Source organism: Labrus bergylta, chromosome 13 (genome assembly GCF_963930695.1).
Source record: "Labrus bergylta chromosome 13, fLabBer1.1, whole genome shotgun sequence".
NCBI classification, from domain to species: domain Eukaryota; kingdom Metazoa; phylum Chordata; class Actinopteri; order Labriformes; family Labridae; genus Labrus; species Labrus bergylta.
The window spans coordinates 23712659-23738795 of record NC_089207.1 but is presented as its reverse complement, the minus strand read 5'-3'; the positions used below and the strand labels follow the sequence as shown (position 1 = coordinate 23738795).

At 38.7% G+C, this 26137-nt stretch overlaps 2 protein-coding genes across 2 annotated transcripts; one reads left to right on the top strand and one right to left on the bottom strand.

Annotated features, from left to right (window-relative positions):
- The first annotated feature begins 84 nt into the window (after nt 1-84).
- On the top strand, nt 85-11873 carry chmp2ba (charged multivesicular body protein 2Ba). The gene is made up of 6 exons (XM_020653332.3): nt 85-262; nt 3184-3275; nt 6147-6341; nt 7652-7754; nt 8123-8229; nt 10035-11873. Exons 1-6 carry the CDS (start codon nt 229-231, stop codon nt 10146-10148), a joined length of 645 nt encoding a protein of 214 aa, XP_020508988.1. The 5' UTR covers nt 85-228; the 3' UTR covers nt 10149-11873.
- A 787-nt stretch (nt 11874-12660) lies between these two features.
- pou1f1 (POU class 1 homeobox 1) lies at nt 12661-23292 on the bottom strand. The gene is made up of 7 exons (XM_020653323.2): nt 22582-23292; nt 20754-20915; nt 20374-20472; nt 15526-15789; nt 15234-15398; nt 14832-14892; nt 12661-14725 (listed from the first exon to the last, which is right to left on the bottom strand). The coding sequence occupies exons 1-7, from the start codon at nt 22715-22717 to the stop codon at nt 14485-14487; spliced, it is 1128 nt and encodes a 375-aa protein (XP_020508979.1). The 5' UTR covers nt 22718-23292; the 3' UTR covers nt 12661-14484.
- Nucleotides 23293-26137: the final 2845 nt, after the last annotated feature.

Below are 26137 nucleotides of genomic sequence, written 5' to 3'. Positions count from 1 at the left end.
TTTACAAGGCACCAGTGAACGCAGCAAAAGAGTCCCGACGTGACGTCACGTGGAGCCGTCGAGTCAGTCAGCTGAGGGAGGAACTCCGACAACAGGAAAGTCAACCAGGAAACAGAAGCTGCTAAACTGACCTGCCGCCCCGGTGTGACGGTGTTAACGACAGGAGCAACACGGTTTATTCAGCGAAGGATTCGTATTTGGGTGAATAAGTTGAAACAAAGCAACGACATGGCTTCCATTTTTAAGAAGAAGACTGTCGATGGTAAGTTTGCTCTGTATATCAAGCTAGCTAACTTGTTTTCATCCCTGGTGATCAGACTGCTGTGTTGTTCACATCTTAAATGAGCTCTCCCTGTTTACAGCTAACTCGTTTAACCTGTTCTGCTTCTCAGCTGATTCACAAGTCACAAAAACAGGGTTGAAGCGCTGACTATTGTAGTGTACATGCTCATTTATTAGCACGTATAGATTAAAATCTAGCTCTGAGCTACAATATAGACTGTTACTTCTGTTTTCCAAAGGTGTCCGAGGTGCTACATTAAAAACAAAGAGGTTAAGTAATGTCTTCAAATGACTGAGCAGAAACAGGAAATAAAGTAAACGGAACATTCAATGTCTGTGCCGTCCTTTGTTAGTCAAATCACGAACATAAAGCAGTGTTTTTTGAACTCAAGTATTGTAGTATTCATATTAAGTTTTCCTCTATAGTCAGAGAATTCAAATTGCTTGTCTACCTCATACCTCCACATCTCAATCCCCTTTTTTAGAAATACATTATTGAACAACCTTGATTGATTGATTGATTGATTGATTGATTAAATTTATTTCAGACATATCAAATAAAATACAAAACAAAATGAAAAGCACGAAAATACAATAAACAAAAAACAATGTTCAAATTATTTCACAAAAAAAGAAAAAGCAAATTACATTCAGTTGATGTGCCTGAAAAGGAGCAGGAAGAAGTATAAAACTTATTTAATCCTACCCCTTTTCCACAGCTCAATAATTAATATTTATTAAATTAACTTAACTTCCTGTGTTCCTTATAATCTCTCTATATATACAATCTATGTATAATGTATTTGTCTTTGACATAAGACACAGACTCTCAAGTTACCTTAATATAGTAAACTGTCTAAAATGTAAAAATTAGATGTCAAAATATGAGAGGTCTGGTTATTGTTATGGGGGAAAAAAAGTAATTTTATTCAGGAGCAAAAAACAGGGATGTCAAAAATTCTGAAAAGCTTTTCAATCTTAATATTTCAGAATTTTTCTCCAGGCAAGCCAATCAACCTCACAAGGTCAAACTGGAAAACAAGCCTCTATTTAATCAAATCTAATAGATTAATTATTCTATTACAGAGACTGATTGTGTTGACTACTATAAGCTATATTTCCGGAGGTGAGTGCAGATTAAACATTAGCGCACCTAAACATATTCATTTCAAATAACTAAAAAACTTGTCAAAGGTAACTCTTTTCACAGCAGCCTCCTCCTACTCCTCCCGTCATTGTCATTCCAGTTTCACCCGTTCCGATCTTCTGCATACTGTACTTACTGTGCTGTGTTACCTCCGCTCCATGCCAAGCCCATGTCAGGTCCTCTCAGCTGTGACTTTTCAGAGTCTCCATCTCATGATCTTCATGTTTCTCTTTCCTCTAGGTTGATGGGCAAATATTTAAAAAAAAATGTTTTTTTGCAGTTGCATTGGTTAGAGTGGTTAAAGTGGTTTTCGGTTATTTGGCGAATGGACGAGTGAAGGGGGGGGTTGGATCACCCATATTTGTAGGGCGATATCCCACCCACTTTAAGACGTTCATGGCACGTCACCTTATACGTATACCTTATACGTCATTCACGCAAGTGGTCCAACTCACTGATGTGTCTCGACCAAGTTCATGATTGAACTTTTGAGATGAAATCAGACTTTTAAAGCAGCGTACTATCTTTTAAAAAGTCTTATTTGCCATTATAGCCTGGAAAACAGATGCCTTATCTGTTGCTTCCAAATTTCCCCCTTTACTTTTCTGTTTAAGTTCATTTTTCAAGTTTTCTCGAATTTTCATTTTTCTGAATTTATTTATTTTTATAGAATCTTAACGTTATTTGATGCTTGTTTTGTAATGTTATGAGACTTTTTTCTGTTTGTGTATTTTATTTTACTGTGCTTTGCAAAATCTAAAAGTTATTTAGAATTCACAGTGAATTTTTAATCTTTTAAGATTTGTTTTTGGACTTTTTATGCCTTTTTTTTAGAGACAGGACAGTGGATAGAGTTGTAAATCAGGGACAGATTGAGTGGGGAATGACATGCTGTAAAGGCCACAGGTCGGATTTAAACTTGTGCTGCAGAATTCAGAGTGAATTTAATGTGAGTTTTGTCCACATCACAGCTGCAGTTGTATTTGTTTTCATTCTGGTGGTCATGAAGGCGTGTGATTGTTTGTGTGTCATTCTGATTGCTGAGGTTTTCCCTCGGAAGTCGTGGAGGAGGGTCATACATTATCTCACATGATTCCACTTGGTGTTTGTGTGGGCGGCTTGGATATGACTCAGAGCTGGTGTGAGCTGTCCGAGCACCTCCACAGTTAGCAGAGTCAGTGTGCATTCTCAACGCACTGCCTGTAACCCTGTGGTATTTGTAGCGCTTGTGGGTGCACAAGAGCACATGCTCCTCACTAAGCCATTGAGTAGATGTTTTAGATTTCTTCCAAGGGCGTGCAGCTGACCCAGACCCTGCCCTTCATATCTTCATAGTGTTGATTTCAAAATTAAAAATGAAATCATCTTCAATCAGCTGTTTATGTTTACCCCTTCACCCATACTGTAATAAATATAAAGTAGATAAAGCAAGAGACGCATGGTGTCTTACTAAGCCACAGAGGAAGAAACAGTCTGACATTCTCGTCTCTGTTAAACTGTTAACTTCTGTTTATGTGGTCTAGTTAGTAAAGACTTGAGTGTCTGATTTTGAGACTGTTATTGTATCAGTATCAGCACTACACATAGCTCCATTTTGTTTCACCAAAGTTGAGAAAATTGTGCTTTGGTGAAGAGTTTTACCCCTTTTTCTCTTCATGGCATTTTGATATCCGACCAAATGGTCCCGATTGTGAATTTACTGAGGTTTTTACAGAACAGGCACTGATCTTTGTTCCTCCGTGTCTCTTCCACAGACATTATAAAGGATCAGTCTAAGGAGCTTCGTTCAACTCAGAGACAGATCACCAGAGACAGAACAGCGCTGGAAAGACAAGAGAAGCAAATGGTAGGAGCACACACACACACACACACACACACACACACACACACACACACACACACACACACACACGCACATATGCACACGCACACACAAACGCATATGAAAAAGTCTTGGGAATCAAAGTATCCCATAGCGAGCCATTTACCATTTATTTCTACACGTTACATCAATGCTTTATTGAGACCTGCCCCCCCCCCCCCAACACTAATACTCACAAATAGCTAGGGATGCAGATTACATCCTCTTCCTTCTATTGGGATTCAGCCTGATGGGCTAATAGGGCTAAAAAAAAAAAAAGAAAAGGGAGATCTGGTACGGTGGCTTTGCTTCAGGCGACATAGGCTACTTTCTCTCTTTCTCTCTCTCACACACTCACACACACACACACACACACACACACACACACACACACACACACACACACACACACACACACACACACACACACACACACACACACACACACACACACACACACACACACACACACACACACACACACACACTTGCACATTACGACTGCGCTCACAGACATTTCATCTCTCCCCGAAAGATGAAAGGAGGCGTCTGTGTCCTCTCCCCTCTGTTGTATAAAGTAAATATCACACAGGACATAATTACCTCCCCGGGGAACCAGAATTGTATTCCTCATTAATGCTTCCTGCTAATTAGTCTAGTTTTTTTTTTATAAAGCTTTGTTGTATGTTCTGAATAAAAGATACGTTTACTAAAAGATGGAAATGACCTATATTAGCAGTTTAGCACCATCATGACTTTTCTGTTGCCCCCCACCATGCTGCTTCAAATGAGTGTTTGCACCCACTCACACATTCACGTGCACCTCCTGCATTACATTTGCACCGAGCAGAGATATAAACAAAGTACACTATACATCAGATTTCTCCTTTGTTGCATATATTTAAAGTTTGAATGAATAAAAAATGATAGAAGCAGAAAAAAATATATTTTTGAATGATGGCATGGATAGACTAGGAGCCTTTCTGTATGTGGTTTTTAGAATCAAAAATTATGTAGATACTGGATTCATTTATGGGCTTGACAAAAAAAAAAGACCAACTCCCTTACATTGATCTAAGGAAACCAAGCAGAAAACATTTAACATTTGATCAAATTTGCCCTCCAGAAAAAGATAACTGACTGAAATCAAACACATGTTGGTAGCAACATCCTTAGGTTGAATCTGCAGTTGCAACTGCAGCAACACATTCTCCATCTGTTATTCAGAGAAATCTTTGGCTCATCATTATGCATAAAGACAGTCAGTTCAGCCCAGGCAGGCCTGAACAGCATGGCATTTGTGTGCTCTCTTCCTCAATGTGTACACAAGCTTCGTCTAGCCCTATCTCGATTGCTCTCCTCTGTCTCTGACAGGCCAGTAAATAAGATGTTATAAGCTTCACATCAGCAGCAGCAGGAGCCCCCTGCTATCCTCACCATATTTTCATCATTAAATCATTGATGGTTTTTATTTCTGTCAAGGTGTTTCTTTTTTTTTTTTTATACCCTTCACACTGTTCTAGAGTTTCTTTTACACAGCACTGATTTGAATTCTTCTCTTGCTTACAAGCGAGCAAATACAGACTGAACCGGATGCGTGTGCGTGTGTGTGAAACAGAGACATGCTGAGCTGAGTGAGGAATGTCTGTTGCTTTGGTCATTAATATTTGATTGTTGTTGTTTCCTGAAGATGCGTTTAGTGCACACACACATCACATATAAACAGACGTGCAGGAGCTGTTGTATGTAACGTTGCTCAGAGGCCTGGCTTGCTTCCTATAACCTGGAGCTCCAGTTGTGTCTCATGGGATGCTCACACACACACCCACGCCCACACACACTGATCCCTATGGACATCAGTGTATTTTCTGATGTTTACCAAAGCTAAAGCTGTGTATTCACTTGCTAGTCTGTACAGCCAGATCCAGATGATTTTCTTGTTGTGTCTATATTTGCAAACACAGTAGTCTCACGGGAGACCTGTGGATACATTTGTTTGTTTATCAATGCATAGTGTGTATTCCTACATTATAACTTGTTTTGTGTGTATGTGCTGCATGATACATTAAAAGGAAAGAATTGCAGCACTTTGCATGTCATCATATCAGCAGCATCACAGATAAGTTATTTATAAAATATTGATTACACAATATAGACTACAGTAGTGTGGATTATATCGTCCAATCATCCATCCATCATCCAATATATATATATATATATATATATATATATGTATAAAAAATGTTGTTGTCCACTGAAAACACCTTAATGCACTCAGGCTGGTCTTCTTGGTCTGCAGTGATTTCCTCCTCCTCCAGGTCCTTAGTGTGACTTTGGACATGGTTAATCATGTTGTAATGCTAAAACAGATGGAAAATTGGTGGCAGTTGCTGAAAACATAAAGTAAACAAAATATTGATAGAAATTAATCTTGGGAGTTAACTCCTGAATACAGTTTATCTGCCCTATAAGCAGCTAAAAATGTTTTTTTTTTCTCCAATTTTATGCCTCACAGAGGAACATTAAGTCAAATGATTTCACTTCCTTTAAAATGAGGAGACACTGTGGCTCTCAGTCGCCTTAATGGATTTGTTCCGGATGTAAACAGTGTAGTCCTGGTGTGTGAGAATAATAATAGGTTATATTGCTATGTATGGAGACTGAAGTAGAGTTTTACAATTTACATTCATATTTTATGCATACTCTCACATGGATTACTGATACACAATTTAGTATACTGACATAGACCATAGAAGTTTGAACATTAATACTGTTTATTATTTAGACACAGCTCAACAACAACATCTGTTACTAACAGCTCCTCTCATCTCAAATTCCTCTCTCTCCCACATCCAGGAGGCAGAAATAAAGAAAATGGCCAAGAGTGGTAACAGAGACGCGTGTAAGATTCTTGCCAAGCAGCTGGTCCAACTGAGGAAGCAAAAGGGCCGCACATACGCCGTCAGCTCCAAAGTCACTTCCATGTCCACACAAACAAAGGTCATGAACTCTCAAATGAAGATGGCAGGCGCCATGTCCACCACAGCCAAGGTAAGTCCCGCACTTCAGCTGGTCTGAGGTCAGGTTTTCAAATATTGAATTTATTCAGAAGTTTCCTGTTAAACTGTTCGACAAGTTGGGTTAAAGAGGGTTTCTGTTTAGCACATGAACTAGTTTCAGTGTGTACTCTTATCACTATGTAATTGTTGTAATTAAAGTATTAATGTGGAATCTGTTCATGTTGAAGCCATGTAATGTTGTGTCGTCTTCGTTAATGAAGTGTGATAGGTAGTAATTGGCCGGGAGCGTTGTACTGTACAGAGTCACACTTGGTAAACATAGACAGGTCAAATATAATTAGGCTTCAAATTAATGGAGTGTGATGAGGAGGGTGTGTGGCTGTTTCAGAGGGGGATTACGTTGTGTTAATTGTTTGATGTCAGTTGTGGGCAAGTTTTTTTCAGACACTGATTTACATTGAAACAAGTTGCAGCTTTTATTCAGTTTATTCAATGATTAGTGCAGCACTTACTTTCACATCATTTCAGGCTATGTGTTAGCATTTTTAGGAGCAGAAGTCAATATTTTTTAATCTCCTGCTTTGCCAAGCACAGTGGTGAAAGTAAATCCATATTTGTGCTGACTCTGCACTGGAAGATCTGAGATGCATAGTTTTTCAGTCGCTCAGTGTCTTGCTTTTTTCCCCCTGATTATTTTATTTTCCTTATGTGGTAATGAATGCAGAGCTGGTCTTCTGAAGCCATATTCAACCAAAGCGGAAGTGGGGACTCATTTCATTTAATCAATTAAATGTTTGTAATTATCCCAGAGAATGACACTATTGATGAAATAATAATTAGTTGACATTCTCCTTTCTTTCTTACCTTATAGTCCCTTTTTCCGTTTTGCTTTTCTACTTTTGATAATGAGAGTGGTCTACAACAATCACAAAATGTCTGCAAAGAGACAGAGAGAGCAACATTCTGGTGCTATGTCTGTTGTTTTGTAAAGGCTTGTAGGCACATTTGTTTGGTGCAGATCTTACTCTTTATCATGTTGGTGTCAATCCTTTTGAATCCTTCCTCCACACACAGCTCCAAAAAGTGTAAACAAGTTGTTCTCTTAAACGTTTCTTTAAAATGTAAGGCTGAGAAAAAGGGTCAACAGATAAGACACTTCCACACCAGACAGAAAGTGGTTGTGTGTGCAGTAACAACCAGAGCTGTAGGTGTGTGAAAGAAAATAGCAAAGTAAGCAGAATAGATGTGAAATAAGAAATGAATGACTAGAAACTATGAAATGTATTATTAGCTGAAAACCTTAAGATTACTCTCTTAACCTGCTTCTCATAATGTTTACAGACCATGAAAGCGGTGAACAAAAAGATGGATCCACAGAAGACCATGAAGACCATGCAGGACTTCCAGAAGGAGAACATGAAAATGGGCATGACAGAGGAGATGAGTAAGGACACTTTTAAACACACATGCTCACAAAAAAGGAGCTAGTATTTACAGGCTTGACAAAACCTGATAGTCAGGAGGATATATGTGCATGCTGTGAGGAGCGACGAGTGTTTTAATCTGTGTTTGAACGAGAGCAAGAGAATTATGAACGTATAGTTATGACATAGAGGGTATCTTTTTGTAACTTATTATGCAAATGCCCACCCACAAGCATCCATACTTTCATACATTTGGTAGGAAGAATGCAACATTTTCAGCCTTCTCATTCTGAAGTCCAAACTGGGACTGAAAATCAATGTGTCTGACCGCTGCTTCATTGACCTGTCTGTCCTTGTTTCCTCCCTCCTTGTCTCATTATCTGTCTAGTCAACGACACGCTAGATGACATCTTTGACGAGTCCGGGGATGAAGAAGAATCTGAAGACATTGTCAACCAGGTTCTGGATGAAATTGGCATTGAAATCTCGGGAAAGGTAAGAACATTATAATGAAGAGAGAGAGAGAGATTTACAGTGACCCCCAATATGTCAGACACACTTTACCTTTACTGAATCTAATGTTTAAAAACACTTCAATGGGCATGGGCAAACAGTATTTCATTCACTTGTTGCCAATAGTCTTGAAGAAATATCCATCCATTATTTGTTCAGAATTATATTATTATTATTATTATAAGTAAAAACATGAATGAATGACTGAATTACTTTATTGCGAACCAAAATTTAAAATAAGTAACAGTGTCCAAAAATGAGTAGGAAGAAGTAACACTTATATACCCCTACCCCTATGTTACATTTCTTCTATTAGTTTATAAATTACTCCAACAAACAATTATTTACAACAAATATTCAAACTTATCCCCAGTTTGTTTGCCCCATAAAATAAGTAAGAATCCCAGTGTATTTACAATTCCAATGTTGCAAAATATAAAGGAATACTCCTAAAACAACTTTTCCTCTTCCACCTGTCAAAAATCTATTAAAGTATGAAGTTTTACACCATGTTAAACATATGTATCTGGTCTGATTGGACTGCACATCTCCTAGAGCATTATCGAAGCACTAAATGTTCCACATGGCTTCTACAGCGCTCTTTAAATGTGTTCCAGCTGCCACACGGTGGGGCTAGCCCTCAGCTCTTCTCACTCTGTGTGCCGTAGTCTATTTAACAACCAGGTGGCCCCATCTGCTGTGTGTGCATGTGTATGGCTCCCCCTGGGGGGCTTCATGAGTTATTACCTCCTCATAACACAATATAGCATACACTCACAAACAGTCCCATAAAGGAGCCTGCAGCTGGAGCAAACAAGCCGGCAAGTTTCATAAAAAGCTGTAAACTTTCGAGGGATGTGATTGTTTTCTCTGTGAATACGCTCAAATCATGCTCTCTCTTGGAAAGTGAAACAATAAAAGCTGTTTCAATTAACGCCTAAGCTTGAATGGAAGTAACACGTCTCGGTTACTATGCTGTAGGGGAAACCAATTCAAGTAAAGCAGCCGCCATTTGTGTTCTATTATCACGTCGTATTATAATTCATGTTAGTGCATTTGGGTTTTAAACATGGAGATGCAAAATGCAGAAAATTGGCTTCAGTTTTTGGTAAATAAAACAATGGTTTAATAAGAGTTTGATTTCAGATCAGATCATTTTTATTAATCATTTTGATTGTGTGGCCAGACTGTTGAAACTACCCCTAGTTAAAAAACATTAACAATCTTGTTGCATAGAAAGCAATTAAAAAAAAAAAAGGGAATCTGGAAAGCAACACTCACATCTGATTTAAAAAAACTGAAATGTGTTTATTTTTTTGCATGTGACAGATGATTGATGCTTTAGAAAATGCTTGTTAGTGACACCCACTTGCATTAAGCTGAAGTGTCATTTAGTCATATGAAACTATAAAAGCATGTATATCTGAATAGCTTTCAGGGGGTGAGTGATAGTTTTCCAACTTGCATTGACTGTAATTGTTTTGAAATTTGAATAGGTGTTTAACTTTTAAGGTTTTGAGAGGCAGCTGACACGTGGCAGCCAGTCTTGCACTAAGTACTAAACTGTGTGTGTGTGTGTGTGTGTGTGTGTGTGTGTGTGTGTGTGTGTGTGTGTGTGTGTGTGTGTGTGTGTGTGTGTGTGTGTGTGTGTGTGTGTGTGTGTGTGTGTGTGTGTGTGTGTGTGTGTGTGTGTGTGTGTGTGTGTGTGTGTGTGTGTGTGTGTGTGTGTGTGTGTCTCCTAAATTTGGATTAAATGTTCCTGCTAATGGATTTTTGTTTGCTTCCAGATGGTGAGAGCTCCAGCTGCAGGAAAGGGCGTCCCCAGTGCCGCCTCCTCCAAACAAGCCACCATCTCTGACGATGAGATCGAGAGACAGCTCCGAGCTCTGGGAGTGGACTAAACGTCTTCTTTGTATTAATGTTCACATTATAAACCTGTGCAACATTAATACCGATTGATACAGACTCTTTGAGACACATTGTCACTGCTCAGTTGCTACAGGCCTAACAAAGGCTGCACATCAACACACAAACACATGGAAACGTTTGAAGGCATGCAGGTTAACAGACATAATAACAAATTCATATTCATACTTTTATCTGCAGATGGACTTACATATAAGGGCAAAACATTTTGATCTATTTATACGACAATATTTTATTTTGGTGCTGAAGTGGCCACAGCCTGAAGGTGGATAAATAATACCTGCTTTACCTGAAGAGGTCAGGACCACCTACACTGTTGCTCACCTTCATCTCTCTCTCTATAAGGGCTACACTAATACAAGACCTCAGAGTTGGCCTCTTCCCATCTGATGTTTGGTCAAAACGTAAATGAATCATATCATCAGTCAGCTGTCATGTGGCTGAAGATGGATGGTGTCTCTCTGAAAAGTTTTAATGAGTAAAACATGTTAATGAAGTAGGGCTTAGGGGTTGTCAGAAACAAGATGGATCTTTGGTTGTTTTCTTTCTAACTACTTACCTGCTGTCATGGACGCTACTGGTTCATTTGAAGCCCAATCTAATTAACCGTCTCTGAATCTAATGATCCTCTCCTTTATGTGTAAGCTTTCAATTTTCTTTGGGCAAAATTTCCTTGGGCCGTTGGACGCAGGCTTCATTTCCTTACCAAGCAAGTAAAGGGAAAAAATAGGAGGTCATCACACTTTTAACATCTGTCACCACACAAGTGAAGCATCATACATATTGATCGTCATGTTTTTAAAATCCTTAAGACTTGTTACCATAAGGACTGGAGGGGATGTAACTCTGGAAAAAACATGTGCATGGGAAATATTTAAGGGATGTTGCTGGCTCCGCGCTCAGGCGAGGCCTTTTCGATTAACTTCAAATGAATTCACGAGTTGCTCAGATGGATTGATCGGAGGCGTTTAATGTGCACCGCCGATGCTTTGATGCAGTTCAGCTTGTGCGAGAAAACCTAATCAAACCCAAATTAGGACTGAGGAGGGAGTTTTCAAAGAGTTCTGAATCGATTGTAACTACTGAGTAATCAAATGAGTTTTCTTTTCATAGTTTGGTTGCTAACTGATATTAATATAGGATGTGGGATTTACATCATGATTGTAGGATGGCACTGTTCCTGCAGTCCCTTTTCGCTTTCAGCTGCTGTGCAGTTACTGTCATTTGTCATTTTTAAGCTGCCTCACTCACATACTTGCAAAAACACTACAGAAACAACATGATTGAAGTGTTTACCAAAAAGACACTGTGATTAAGGAGATTCTGTGCAGAGATTTGTTCAGTGTGACAGAAAGATGATGTTAAGTCTTTGTATTTCTCTCTGTCTGGCCCTTTTGTTCACATCTTTATTCCCCCCTGCCACTCAAGTGGGAATGTTTTAGTTCTTGCATGACATGAACAATACACCATTCTTAATCAATCCTTTCCTCCGACTTTCAGCAGTCTCTTGTGAATGTGGGTGAAAACAATGTTTTAACAGATTTCAACATTGATTGAGTGCAGTTCCATCGTTAAGCAATGTCCAAACGTTTTTAAAAAGGTGTATGTGCACTCCTCTTTGTTTTCTTTCGTCAGTGTAAAGTGACTCTGTAAAGGGTGTATGGCTTTTATATAAGGAAATAAAGTTTCTTCAGGTACTATTGGATAAGCCTCTTATGTGTCATTTTCCCCTTAACGGACCATACCAACTTTTATTACAAATCATTCTCTACAAATTCTATAGACTCCGTATTTCTGCGGAACATTTTCCTCTTCATGCTGTACATTTAAAGATGTTCAGATGTATATGACCCATTCCAGGCAGCTATAGCTTCCCATTCATTCCCACATAAATGGCAGACTCTTCAATCTTGGCCCCCTTTTCATCACAGTGAGCATCAAGTCTGCATTCATTTCTCTCAAAGTGGCATCATTGGAGTGAAGCAGTGCACACTTTTAAAATCAATTTGCAATGAAACAGCATAGTACCAAGTCTGCATATGGATTTTCCTGGCATAAAAATATGTAGCAGTCAAATCAGTGGTTTGAATGCTCTGAGAATACATGAAAAGGTGATGGAAAATTACAAGACTCAGTTCATATTAAAGAGTTTTATCATCAAGGGCCTTCATATTAAGATTTTAATTATCTGCGTGACTTTGAAGCTTCTTAGTGTAATTTTGTACAGCATGCTGTGCCTGTAACCTTCCACCGTACACCCTCCAAAGTGTGTCAGCAATCACTGACCCTCTGCATTTATTTCCCCTGAGAGCAATCCATTCAGACAGCTGAACATGAATCACAGAAGAAACCGCTTGTTCCTTAACTAAGATGTCCTAGCTTTATTTATGAATCCCCTGCTACTCACCCATGAATTGTTCATCTCTTTCTCTCTCTCTTAATGTATGTATTAATACAATAGTAAAAATGACACATTGTTCATGTAGCTCCTCATGAAACATTTTTATTCTCAGAAATGAATTCAACTGATTTACCATTCAGTGTCTGGGAGATGAAGGACAATCAGTACAAGTGCAAACTTTGGTCCTGAGAAACTCAGTCTTTGGTAGATTTACCAGATATTTTAAATCACGCTGAATTAAAGCATATAATTAATAATTAATAAAGCAAATACGTACGTATACGTATCTGTCTACCAAACATTGATACATGGCTTATCATTTTATGCACAATGCTAATCTTTCAATTCAATTTCATTTTTTTCTGATCACAAATGTCTGCTACCTGATGTAAGATGAACAGAATGGTAGTTTCTTTTTTTTTAATGGTTGAGGGATGTTGTGTGTAGAGCTCGTTTCTTCACCTTTGAGGTTTCACATCAGTCATCCCAACCAGGTCAGAGCCGTGACAGGCCGATGTTCTTCTTTTTATGACACTTTGTCAAGGCAGCAACAACAAACAACATCAAGAGATATGAAAAATTGATCTTACATCAGGGAACCAAGCAGAGCTCAGGTCTATGTGTGTGTTGGCAGAAATGTCCCAAAAGTTTCAGGTGACTTCAAGCTATAAATCAGAGCAGAGTTTTGTACTCAGCAAAGTGGATCAACATAATATATTAGATCTCAAATAAATAGGTTGTGGTGAAACTTTAAATATATTACTGTTGTGACAGCAGCAGGACCAACATAAATAAACAGACAGTTAATGAATAAAAGAGCACAGTGAAAAATACACAAAGTAACACAACTGACACAAAGATTCCTGCTGTTAGATTCCTTATGAGAAAACAAGTACTGTCTCTCTTCCATAAAAAACTTAAACAAGGCACATTAAGTAAACAGAATTTAACAATTATTTTGAAAAGGCCCAAGGCTGATCCATTTAGTAATCTTTGTACTGAAGTTGTATTTGGTTTAGTCCTCCATGAATTCACAACATGCATAGAGAAAACAAGGCATAGCTAAGATTTAGGAAAGTTACAGTTCAGGTTTATAGGCTGAAGGATCAAATCAGCAGAACCATGTGAAGTTCATAAATTCATCATTCATTTTATAACTTCAGGTAAGAAAAGCTACTGGCTGTCTTGCTCTTTAAGGTATTTACATTTTCTATAATCTAACCTTTCTTGGACATTGATCGGTTAAAAAAAGCTACAAAGAAACTTTTCTCTTCAAGTAAATAAGATGAAGAAAGCCAGTGCAATGAGGAACATTTCTATATTACAAGAAAATAGACAATTTAAATAAAGGTCTTCTTAATTTTGCTTATTAGCATGCTAATAAGTAGCATACAGGCTCCTTATTTGACATTATTACAAACTTATTTGTACCTTATTCTACATGACCATAGTCTATTACCTATAGATAACAGACTGTCATATAATAAGGTACTAGTAATAACACTTAATATTGACTAATAAGTAGCCAGTATGCTACTAATTAGCATGCTAATAAGCTGAATTAATGGTGAATATTGTGCCTTTCACTTAAAGTCTTTCCAACTTTAAATCAGCAAAAACTATTTGCTGATTGGATTCCACTAACAAAATGACATTGACTTGTGTTTTTATCACAAACTTGTGGTGCAGTGTTTGCAGCTTCCCATAATGTACAGAATGTAAGAAGAAATGAAAGTGTTGCAATTGCATCAGAAGTTTGTTGACGCAGAGTGAGGAGAGCTTATTAGGTTTTTCTGTTTGTGTAATAATAGATTGATTTCTGTCAGATTGTTGGTTTTAACAGCATTTTTAAACAGCATGGTCATGATAGAGACCTGATGTAAACCCACACTCTGTAGCTGAACCTTAAATCACATCATTGCTCTTTGTGTTTTGCTCATCTGTGTGATACAGTTAGGGCTGATTTTGCTCAAACAGGAGCTAAGATTGAGGCTGGTTTTGACCCGTTTCTCTCTTTGGCGTCTGTTACAGAACCACACTCTGACCACCTCCTTCTCCAGATGGAGACCTTTGGCTATCCGTGCTATTTCCTGGGAGGATGGCTTGTTTTTTTCCACAAAGCTGCGCTCCAGAGCCTCCTTAGCTCCAAGGCTGCAGGGAGTAACAAATGACAGAGGAGAGAGGATGAAGTGCATGAAACTCAATATTACTGTATAAAGATATACAGAATGTGATATGTCTTTGCTATGTATAATACCTGATAGTTGTTCTCCTTTTCCTCTTGCGCTCATTCATGCCTATTTTATCACTGTACAGGGCTGCAGGGAGAGTCAAAGGAATGTGATTACCACAGAATATTTGTGAACACTGTCAGCTCATTGATGCATTTTGTGATGAGGAGACAAGAGATGATATCGGTTTCATTTTAAGCGTTGAATGGTCACAACACCACTGGTTGAAAACCACTGTCTTAAAAGATGCATAACCAGTTTTAGGTATTAAAGCAAAGTTATAACTTACTCCTTCTAACTGATCCTTTCACACAAAACCAAAATGCATTTGCAATTTTGATACTCATCAAGGGATTTCCAGGTTAGGCAATGTTTGAATAATGTGCTGTCAGTGGAGGATGATGGAGATGATCAGATATGTGACTCACCTCCTGCCAGCTCAGCTTCATCGAGCCATTTAGCCAGAATGGCCTTAAGTTTACAGGCGTTCTTGAAGCTCAGCTGCAGATTTTCAAACCTGCAGATTGTGGTCTGGCTGAACTCTGATCCGTGCACTGCAGCAAGAGCCTCTCCGACATTAGTCTGTGTGTAGCCTGAAGGACAAAATGAAACATAGAAGGACTTTTTGGGAAACTGTACAGGCAAAGAGGAATGTATGGTGCATGTTAAGTTAATAAGTGGGGACATATTCAGTGGGATAGATTTCATAGATATACTCACCGAGTTTGATCCTCCGTATTTTGAAGTCATTTGCAAACATCTCCAGCTCTCTTATCTGTGGGGAGTCCATAGCAGGGGCGTCTTCTGGCTCCCGCACACTCTTCCTTTGGGCGTCAGTTTTCATCTCTATAACAGAGAGGCCCCCAGGGGCCTCATCAGTGGAGAGGAAGGCCGAGGGCAGTGAGGAGAAACTGTGGCTTAATGCACAGGAACCACTACCTAGACCATGATCTGGAAACTTGTACAAGCAAGGGGTAAGAGACCCTGGGGATAAAGAGAGAGAGAGAGATGGAGAAAGAAGGGAAAACAAGAGAACACTTGAGAGAGGTGAACTAGCTGGTGGGAGTCAAAAGGGAGAACCTCAGACTGTCAGAAGGGTGCTGAAGGCAGAATGGCCATAATTCCCATCAGTGTGCAGAGAGTCTTTGCTTCAATAGCATGAAAAATGTTGACATGCCTCTGTTTGACACACTGAACTGTTCGGAGTAAAAACTGCTGGAAGCTGCAAACTCATATTATGTGCTGTTCAACCATTTTTCTTTCAAAGTCAACAATGTCAGTATTTTATAAAAATGTATCTGACAATTTCCTTTAATTTCGATAATGAGAAAACAGTGTTTTAAAGACCATGTAGAGCACGTAGCAACATGAAGAATGTGGGATGAGTTTAAAAGCCCAGACATCAATGTCAAATAATATGAATATGTTTTGATATATAGGCATTCGTTTTTGACAGAATAAAACTTGATATTTATCTCACACATGATTTAACAAGTACACTTATATTTACTGCAGGAAATCTTAACCTTGAGGTACTTGCAAGGTTTGTACTCATAGAAGTAAATTGCATAACATTTTCTAAAATGTTATCAGCAGTTATGTAACACTTAAAAAGCTTTACATTCTTTATTATTTTAACTAAAAGCTGGCTCTAAACGATAAGGTGGAGCCGATTGATGTGGCTTCATACAGATTAGTTCCAGAGTTCAAGATGGGTTAAAGCATAATTCTATTTGTAGCACGATGCTTCTTATTGCATCAAATTTCTGCACAACTGCAGTAGACTATTTTCAATCAATTAAAGAAATCAAACTCATCAAGCTGTAGGAGAGGAACATAAGATATCAGCTTATTTGTTGACTGACTGCAGCAAAATGTGGATTTCAGTCAACTCTTAAGTTCTGCTCTGAGCGTACTCACTTTTTATAAGACAAACATTGATTTGTTATTCATGTTGCCCAATGCAACACTCCCCTCTTGTGTTAGTGTGATTGTAGTGCAGCTCAAACTATTATACAACTGCAATGAGAAAGGGCCACGATCATATGAGGATAAACAAAATACTATAAATTGTATTCTCTTACAGAAGGAGGAAACACAGGTTCCATCTCTGAACAGGACTCCGTTGGCTCTAAGGACTCCTTTAGATTGAGCTTATGTAGCAGAAAGCATCATTTATCTAATACTGCCTGACCACAATAATGTCTGAGCATCTTATGAGCCTCCCTGTTGGAATACAGGAGCAGAAATATTAAATGCAGTTAAAGCCCTCATGTACAAAATAGTTTCTGTTCCAAAATGGGATTGGAGAAAAGGATGCTATCATTGACCGACTAAATTGTTCAGAGGGATCCATACAGCAGCTGGGGAGCAGTATTGCAGATTCTACAATATAAATGTATGCAACAGTGATTTTCTCCAGGGAAGAGCCGGACTCACTCTGTTAGAATCTCTTTTTAGGACAAAGAGTTTATATCTGGGTAAAAATGTCTGTCTCTAACGTTCATTCTCACAGCAGCTGAGAATGAACAGCTTGCAAAGAGCTTAATTCACAAATTTCTCATTAATTGTTTCCATTGACATCATGTTTAGATAAACATGAAGAGAATTAGCACTACATACAAATATGTTTTACTAATGATAAAATACAGCAAAACTCTACGGATCAGCCCGGATGAATGGTGGAGCCAGTTCTCCCTCATGAAGGAGAAAGGGTTTGCCTCATTTGTTACTGATGTCTACACTGATGTTCTCTGGGGAATGTATGGACAGGTATGTGCTGAAGTTGTTCCACAGAGATAGACAAGACAGTAGGCAGCGTCTAAATATGTGTGTGGGCTCAGTGACGGCACACCGCCAAGCCTTCTTGAAATGGACATAGACCCTCCAACTGCTTTTCATGTGCTGCATCCAAAGAGTGTGGCATCATCAGTATCTTTATGATTAATCCAGAGTCTGGACTGTTTAGCACCTTTTACATTTGTTATTGCAAACATCTGACACTTAAGTTTTACTAGCACAATATGCAGTTGTTTGTCATTATTGACCCAGAGTGCAACATGGTGTAGTAATTAAAGCAATGTATGCATTTGTCTTGCCATTTTTCATGTGTATTCAAAATATGTTTGTCTGGTACCTCAATGGTGACAGTGAAGAAATTTCACAAACATGTATTTGCAATGATACCAGTAACCTTGTTACTTATTATCCCAGCTAACGAAGTTAGCCTAGCCACCAGAGCCAGTAAGAGTAATGGATATCAGAAAAAGTGTGAATGTCTAAGCCGTTTTTATGTTTTCTCAAGGGCCCATATTATGCCAGATTTGACTGGCACATGTCACTGGAACCTTAAGGATATAGTAAACTACAACTAGAAGTTCTCGAGCCGTTTCTCAGTTAAAGCGTTCAGACTGGGAAAAGATTAACATTTCTACGTTACATGGCTGGTAAAAGCTGTGGTCGACAAGAAGTTATTCAACTTTAGTTCATGCCTCTGTAAATTAAAGGCAGTGATATAGTAGACCTTACAGTAAGACAGAACCAATGTCTTTATTGCAACCAATGTGTTGATAACAACAGCAGTCCTCGAGGTTCCTATGATACAAAGTAGGATGGCACTCTTGCTGCTTTTGATTATTCTTACTGGCTGTGGTAGCTAGGATAACCTTGTTAGCTGAGACAAGCTTTGCTCCGAGCTTCCTGGTGTCATCAGCAAGGATATGTAAATGAAATGTATCACCATCATCGCAGAGATTACCCAACAAACATACTGTTAATACACATGGAAAACGATTAAAATGATAAAAATGATAATTTACATGTGCATCATGGTGTTGGATGACAGATGTACTGGTGTGACTGATGAGTGGCACATGCTGCTGGCCTCCTTTATAGTGCTATGACATCAGCCACAACATACGGTGCTGAACTAATGACACATGCCACTACTCCCCAATGCCACATGTTATTTTGCTTTGAGTCAATTTTTGTATATATTTGGAACATTTCTCACATGGATTCTACCACTGGGACACCTGATTTCCCTTTACTAAGCTTCATACTGATCATTTTGTTTTTTAGTATTTTCATATAATAATAAGTTATTTTATTTAAATAGAAAATCATCCTTTATCCTAAATCTTTTTAGAAAGATGCAGACACACATTGCAAACTATCTGACCTCAAACAGGTTAAATTACTGATACCTTCATTCTGTCACTTGACAACACAGACACTGAGTTAATTAAAGCGACTAATGAACTCCTAAGGGTAATAGACGTGACCAGCCGTATAATTTGATTCCTCATATATTTCAGCACAGCCTTTGACACCGTGGACCACACAGTTTTAAAATCATTTTATAAGCGAGGATACAGATTTTCATCAGGCCCACAGTGGAGTGGTTAAGGTCTTTTTTTCTTTTCTTTTAAAAGAGGCAATCTCACCTCTCTAATGTTCAGTTCAGTTTTTTCTGTGCCACAGGGGTAAAATTGAAGGTGGTACTTTGTTCTCTCTATCTCTGCTCTGTCTCACAATATTGTAATAGTTCAGTGACACTTTCTCCAAGAAAGAAGAATGCATCAAACAATACATTTATTTTAACCATCAGACCGGGGTAGAAGTTATCATCATCTCTTATAATATATATTTTTTTAATTTGAGAGGAATTAGTATGCAGGACACCGGTACACAGATATCCTGTCTGACAGTTTACTTGTGGGTTATTCTCATGGTGTGTGTCCATTTCTGATACACAGAAAATATATTTTTGTAACGCTTATGGTTGACTCTACCTGACACTTAGGTTAGTGATCTCACTATTTGTTGTGCTAAGCCTTTCCCATTACATGAATGGGAATAAAAAGAAAAGAAATACATATGGAACAACCGAATGTGCCTAATGTGAAATTATTTAAATTAGCCAGAAACTGTTGTTCCTTGTAGGACCCCATTGCTTAAGTAAAAAGCTAATCCTTTAAGAATTTGAAACAATTTTTCAATATGTTAGCATGTTTTAAGAAGAGAAGTTATAGTATGCATTTCTTGGAGGTAAATTACTGACATAACTGTTTTACTCGATCAATCTGTTTTGAACTAAATGTTGTCTGTCAAGATCTTTTCTTTTTTGACAGTGATGAAAAGACAGATGATTGACTAGTGTTTGGCTCGAGGAGATCTGCTGCTATGAATAAATAGAAAATTCTTTAACACCAACACCAGTTCTGACACTTTTCACATAACCACATACTCCTACTTTCGTTTCTCTGCTTCCACCACATGCAGGACGAGGAGGAAGTGGCAAGTCGGCTTTGACAGTTATGTTAAACAAGTGTGCTGAATAACTCAAGCGTAAGGCCAGCTAATCAAGTCTGAAATTGATTTAAATTGGTAGCAGATTTCAAATTAAAAGCACATAAACAAGTTGTCTCGATTTATTGGGTGTAACTGCAGGCGAGCAATGGCAATGATGTGTGTGTGTGTGTGTGTGTGTGTGTGTGTGTGTGTGTGTGCGCGTGCGTGCGCGTGCGTGTGCGTGTGTGTGTGACAGACTGATGGTTAGATCATTACCTTGCAATGGGTTTCCAGCGCTCACCATGTTAGGGTGAGGGACGCCACAAGTCTGCAGGATACGAGTCTGAGAAATACTGGCTGAGAGCATCTCCTGAGCTACAGATAGAGAGGGGGTAAATTGGGTAAATATTACCACTTCAATTGTTAACATCTCAAACATATCTAGTTTTCCTCATGAACCCCAAACTCAGAGATATTTACTAAGAATTGGCATAAAAGCGAGTAAATGTAACTCATATTCATATTTTGTCCTGTAAAAAATGAATACAGTTAATTATTCATTAAATGTGGACGATGAATATCTGTTTATTGTGTAAGACCAATAGATTAAATGCAGCCCTGCTATAGTTGACACAAATACTAACACCAACACCCACCTGCCATCATGCCATAGGTTGCCTGCTGGTTGCTGTAGTGACAGGGGGCAACTGGGTAATGTAGGCTCGGGGGGCCGTTTCCGAGAGCGTTTCCGAGGGAGGAAGTGGACAGGTGCATGTGAGAGCGTTTGGACGGCTGACCCAGCGACAGCCCGGTGGATACTGATGGAGAAACAAAAGTGGTTACATTGACTTGGAGCTGATCTGACAAACTGGTCTGCTGTGAATACAGTAGAAAATGTAATTTTTAAAAATGAACATATGCTTTCTTCCTCATTAACCCTAGACTTGGCACAGCTTTAAACAGATCTGTATGACCTGAAATTAAATTACGAGGGAAAACGCTGCCAACCAAAACAAATGCTTAATCTAAGAGAATTGGGGAATTGACCTTTAGATGCTAGCAAAGACATATTTTAACAGTAAAGTCACATATTCCCCACCCAGATAAAAAAAACTTTCTGTGGATGCTCCGCTCTGCTAAGTGTATTTAGAAACAGTTGAACATTGCTCTGGTCTGATAATCACAAAGTTATTCATATATTCATCTTTTCGTACATTTTGGTGTTCACTTCAACTAATGAATGCAAATGCATATAGTTCAGATGAACTCCGAGTTGGCAGTTAGTCACCAACACACGTACTGACAGTTTCAGTGGTCTCTCGTGTCTTTTCTGATAGTTTGACAGGAGCAGATGAGGCTGGTTTATACATCCATCAACATACTGTTCCAACTGTGCACAGTCTTACCATAGCTCCAAATTTAATTTAAAGTGAATTTGTGACTGATTTGTTTTCCCATTATTATTACTTTTTAAACATATTTTTCATTTCAACTCATCTGAAAACAGAAAATAATTACAGGCCAGGTGAACAATTTGCTGCATCCTAAGAATTCAGCAGAAGTAGTAAAATCAATTTTAGAAGATGTTTTTAATCTGCAGGACACATTCAATGTAATACTAGAGTTCTGTATGATCTAATTCACTATATTCTACGCTTTAATGATCAGAAGACACCAAAACCCTCAAGAAGCTTCACAATGCTTCATGGTGAAAAAGCCCATGGAGGGTTTTTCAAATGGGTAACATATCCCCGAAGCATGAATCCACTGAGTAGAGACAGCTGGGCCAAAGCAACTGATTTAATATATTTACATCACTAGGATTGGCTTTGAATAAAAGTATTCCTCCAATTTAATTCATCCTTCCAATTGCTCGAGATCATGGTTGCCTTGATAAAGAGGTGGCGGAGAAAGCATGGTTTGGATAATTCCAGGTTATTGATGCAGCTTAAAGCCATGACTCACCTGCAGTACTTGTGGGACTTCAAATACACTCAATGGTTTAGTCAATATCTAGACAATACATTCTTGCAAAATACTCTCATTATGCTTTTTTTTTTTTACAGGAAGAAAGGGCACAATGCCACACGAGGAGAAGGCAAAGATTAAACAACTGTTAGAGTTAATACAGCTGATATTTGACATCACAAAAACACTTTGTTGGTGTTGGTGACCATATCATTCTGGTACGATAAACTAAAGGTGTTCCAATATCATCTTTAACTATTCTGATTCTCGCACCCCTCCAAAATTAGAGTGATAAAAAATATATAATTACAGCCTAGCAATGAAGAAACAAAAGCATGCATTCTTGCTGATGCACTCCCTTTTTCGGCAGTATCGAAGGTCGTTTATTGATATTTGGACTACTATACTATAAACTTCATCTGTCCATCTAACAGTGTAGTCATTACAGAAAAAAAAACAAGTCAAGTTCATTTAAACAAGAACAGAATTGGAAAAAAAAAAAAAGCTCCAGTTTACCTGCAGAAACCATGCTGTGAGCATGGGAGGTGGCTGGAAGGCAGTCACTGGGTGAAGGGTGGTGCATGAGGATGGGCAAGGGTGAGTCTCCACTGAGTGTGCTGAAAGAGTCCGCGCTAAATGCTTGGCATGCCATTGTTTCTCTAGATGCTCTTAAATCGTCCAAATGGTGTGCTGGAGATTGATGTGCTCACTTTACCTGTTGGTTTTCTTTGGTTTGTCCTCTCTTTTTATGTGGTCTTGTCTTCCATTGCCATGCTCCTTGTCCTGTGTCTTCACTGTCTTAAAATGTGTCTTCTTGTCTTCCTTTCTTGTGTCCTTCCTTGTCTTATCTTGCTTTTCCTTGTCTTCTTTGGCCTTCTCTTATTCTGCCTTTTTGCCTTGCTGATTTCTGTCTTCTTTCACCTCTGACTCAGTCAAGCATACTTCTTGAGTATTATGCAGGCAGAATACTGTTATAAGTTACCTTTTTTTTCCCCCAAAGAGAAACCAATGTCAGCATTTCAGCCAGAACTCTTCAAAGTTTTAGGCACATCCATAACCTCTGATGAGACTCTTGCAGATGACTCAGGTTAAGCTCAAAGGTCTTCAACAGCAACTGAGCTTTCCGTCACAAGGGCCTCTGCAATGCATTCTCCTGTTTCTGTTTCCCTATTACAGATGCAGATGGGTCTGACATATGCTCAGCATTTTGCGGCATTTGCCTACTGCAGGTATTTATATCCCACCCACCCACAACCATCCAGCCCTCTCGACCTATAAGGCCCCCTATTTCCCATCAAGCCGCTCACCCCCACCTACCAATCCTGTGTCAGTGCTGTTATTGCTTGTGTTTGTTCGTACCTGCGCCCTCCTCATCCTGCTCCCAAATCCAGGATTAGGGTACAGAGCGGCCGAGAAACTCGATCCACCTCCTCTCCTCCCCCTTCTCTAGCTATCTCTCTGAGCTCTTCCTGATTACAGCGGTGAGTTGCGAAAGGAAAGTGAACACTTCCAATGCTAATTAAAACAACGGAGGCTTAGTTTACTTTTATATGGTATGTTTTTTTGCACACAGCATTGCCTTCAATTCTCTTAAAACCAATTGCCTCCCTTTGTTACTTGTTTGTACCCTCACCTAATGCTGAGTGGGAATTGGAAAATGATGCACTTTCTTTACCTCAAAGATTGAACTGCTTTCCAATAGCTATAAATAGGGTGCAAATTGGATGTTTTATTTCCCGCAGCCCCAGCTTGACCTGGAGGTCAGGAGCACAGCTTTAGCCCTACTTCAAACTGTCTGTGGTCAGCTACCAACAACTTGTGTAGCATTGTCTCAGAGCAAATGGAGAAAAGGTTACTATTGTTTCGGTATGGGCTCTAGCTTGTGTTGAATGCAGAGTGCTCCAGGTAAAGACAACAGGCCTCATCAGGGAGGATAAAGGTTAATCTAAGAAGCATTGCCACCATGTGCACTCTGTTGTGTCTTTTTGTGTTTGTGTTTATCCTGGACTCTGCTTCACTATTGTTGATGTAGGTGGGCAGCAGGTGGAAAATAGCTTGTGGGTGGTAGGCACGACTTGACTTGCACCAGCATGCAGTGTAAATTTGGACTGGATGATATTTTGACAACGTTTCTCCGAGCACATATTTCACATATAACATTTCCTGTGTTACAATGCTGACTTTATTATTTGCTCTTTTGCATAGTGAGAAATCCAGTTCGATTTAGGAGGGGGAAAAAAAGATAAATCTAAAGACTGATGGCCTGGATTCCATTTGTTTCATCTCAACATGAAGCCTTGAAAGAATCTGAAACCTTTTGTTAAGTTTATGACAGCACAGTGAGGTGTAGAGAACCGAGAAAGAAAACTTTTGTAACAAACAGCCAAGCAAATCAAATAGACTTTGACAAATCTTATTTCACCCAAGGCAAATAAACAGTAACCTAATACCAGATATTAGGGAGACAACTGACTCAAATGGTGTGTGACAATAAAAATAACAAAAATGTCTCACCAGTATCATCCTTTAAATACATCCCTCTCTTCTTTCATTTCAGCCAAATACTCCCACTCAGGCTAAAGACCATCTTCCCTGCTGGCAAATGCAGGCTTGTTTTTGCACATAGAGACTGAACCACTGCTGTTTTTTTTTTTTATTAATTTGTAGCCTGTAGTATGAATCTCCCAAAATATATCAACAGATAATTAAAAGCATTTCACAGCTATCTAGATGTTACATGAAAAGATCAGGTGAGTCATTTGTTGTAATTGCAACAAAAAACAAGGAAGTTCAATTTGTTTTGGGTTTTAGTGTTTGTCATTTTTTTTCTTCTTCCTGTATTAGCTGACAAAACTTTATTCAATTTCTGTCGTCAATTGTTTGGATCAGTTTTACAGTTTGGATGATGTAACAGCCTGCAGAGATGACTCATGGTTGAAACTAGAGTACATACAGTATGGCCACAACATAAAGAAGTAAATGCCAAAAAAAACCTTTTCTTTGAACTTATATAAAAACAGTCCTTATTGATGATGATATATTCAGTTTTGATGTTTGACTTTTTTTTCATCAGACATGGTCCCGTCAGAAATGTCTCTTTCTTATAGAATGAATATAGTTGATGTCATTCCAGTTGGTTGGGTATGGGTCAGGACTATTACACCTTGTAATGGCACAACTGTTATACAGCATTTTGATGCATGACAAATACATTCAAATTATTTATTTTATTATCAGAAATCTGATCCTTAGTTTAATAAGAGTTTACTATTGTCCAGTGATGTTCAAAGGTGTGTCAGACATCACTCTGCTTCCAAGAGCCGTAAGAAAACCATCTGCACATACAGTATTGAAAATATATATTGAAGAAAAAGCCCTTATGTTTTAATATATTGATTTATATGTAATTTAGAATAGCAGCTATGTTTTTGCTTCACACAGCTTTCCTTAAGGTGCATTAAATAGGGTGTGAATGTCAAATCTTTCCCATGGATAGACACAGACACAGACACACACACACACACACACACACACACACACACACAATCACACATACAGACGCACACACACACACACACACACACACACACACACACACACACACACGCACACACACGCACGCACGCACACACACACACACACAAACGCACACACACACACTTGCATATGCACATAAAGAGCCTAAACTTAATTAGCAAAGAGACCATGAGTCAAAGGGGCTCTCTGAAAGCACCTGTCCTGGATCCCCCTCCTCATCTTCCCTTAACACACACACACACACACACACACACACACACAGAACTACAATGTTGTTTAGTATTTACCATTACTCTATAATGTTTTTTTTTTTTAAAGGTAATTAAAAAATGGAAATGTTGTAGCAAGCACGAAACAGGAGTAGGCAAAACAAGATAGATCTCCCTCTGCAGAATATTCACAGACATACACACACCAACAGATGGACAAAGACTCTGACATGCACACACACACACTCCAAAGACCACTGATCCATCCAGCGATGCAGTGGGAACAGAGTGAGGTGACACATTCTCACAGGTATCACATCCGAGCA

Bases quoted from the DNA above. Each gene is read 5' to 3' on its own strand.
- chmp2ba (XM_020653332.3), top strand. From the start codon at position 229: ATGGCTTCCATTTTTAAGAAGAAGACTGTCGATG. The intron at 263-3,183 runs GTAAGTTTGCTC...TCTCTTCCACAG, and splicing joins TAAGAAGAAGACTGTCGATG to ACATTATAAAGGATCAGTCT. The intron at 7,755-8,122 runs GTAAGGACACTT...TTATCTGTCTAG, and splicing joins GGGCATGACAGAGGAGATGA to TCAACGACACGCTAGATGAC.
- pou1f1 (XM_020653323.2), bottom strand. From the start codon at position 22,717: ATGGCATGCCAAGCATTTAGCGCGGACTCTTTCAGCACACTCAGTGGA. The intron at 15,790-20,373 runs GTAATGATCTAA...CTTTATCCCCAG, and splicing joins CGCTGGAAACCCATTGCAAG to GGTCTCTTACCCCTTGCTTG. The intron at 15,399-15,525 runs GTGAGTATATCT...TTTGTCCTTCAG, and splicing joins AATACGGAGGATCAAACTCG to GCTACACACAGACTAATGTC.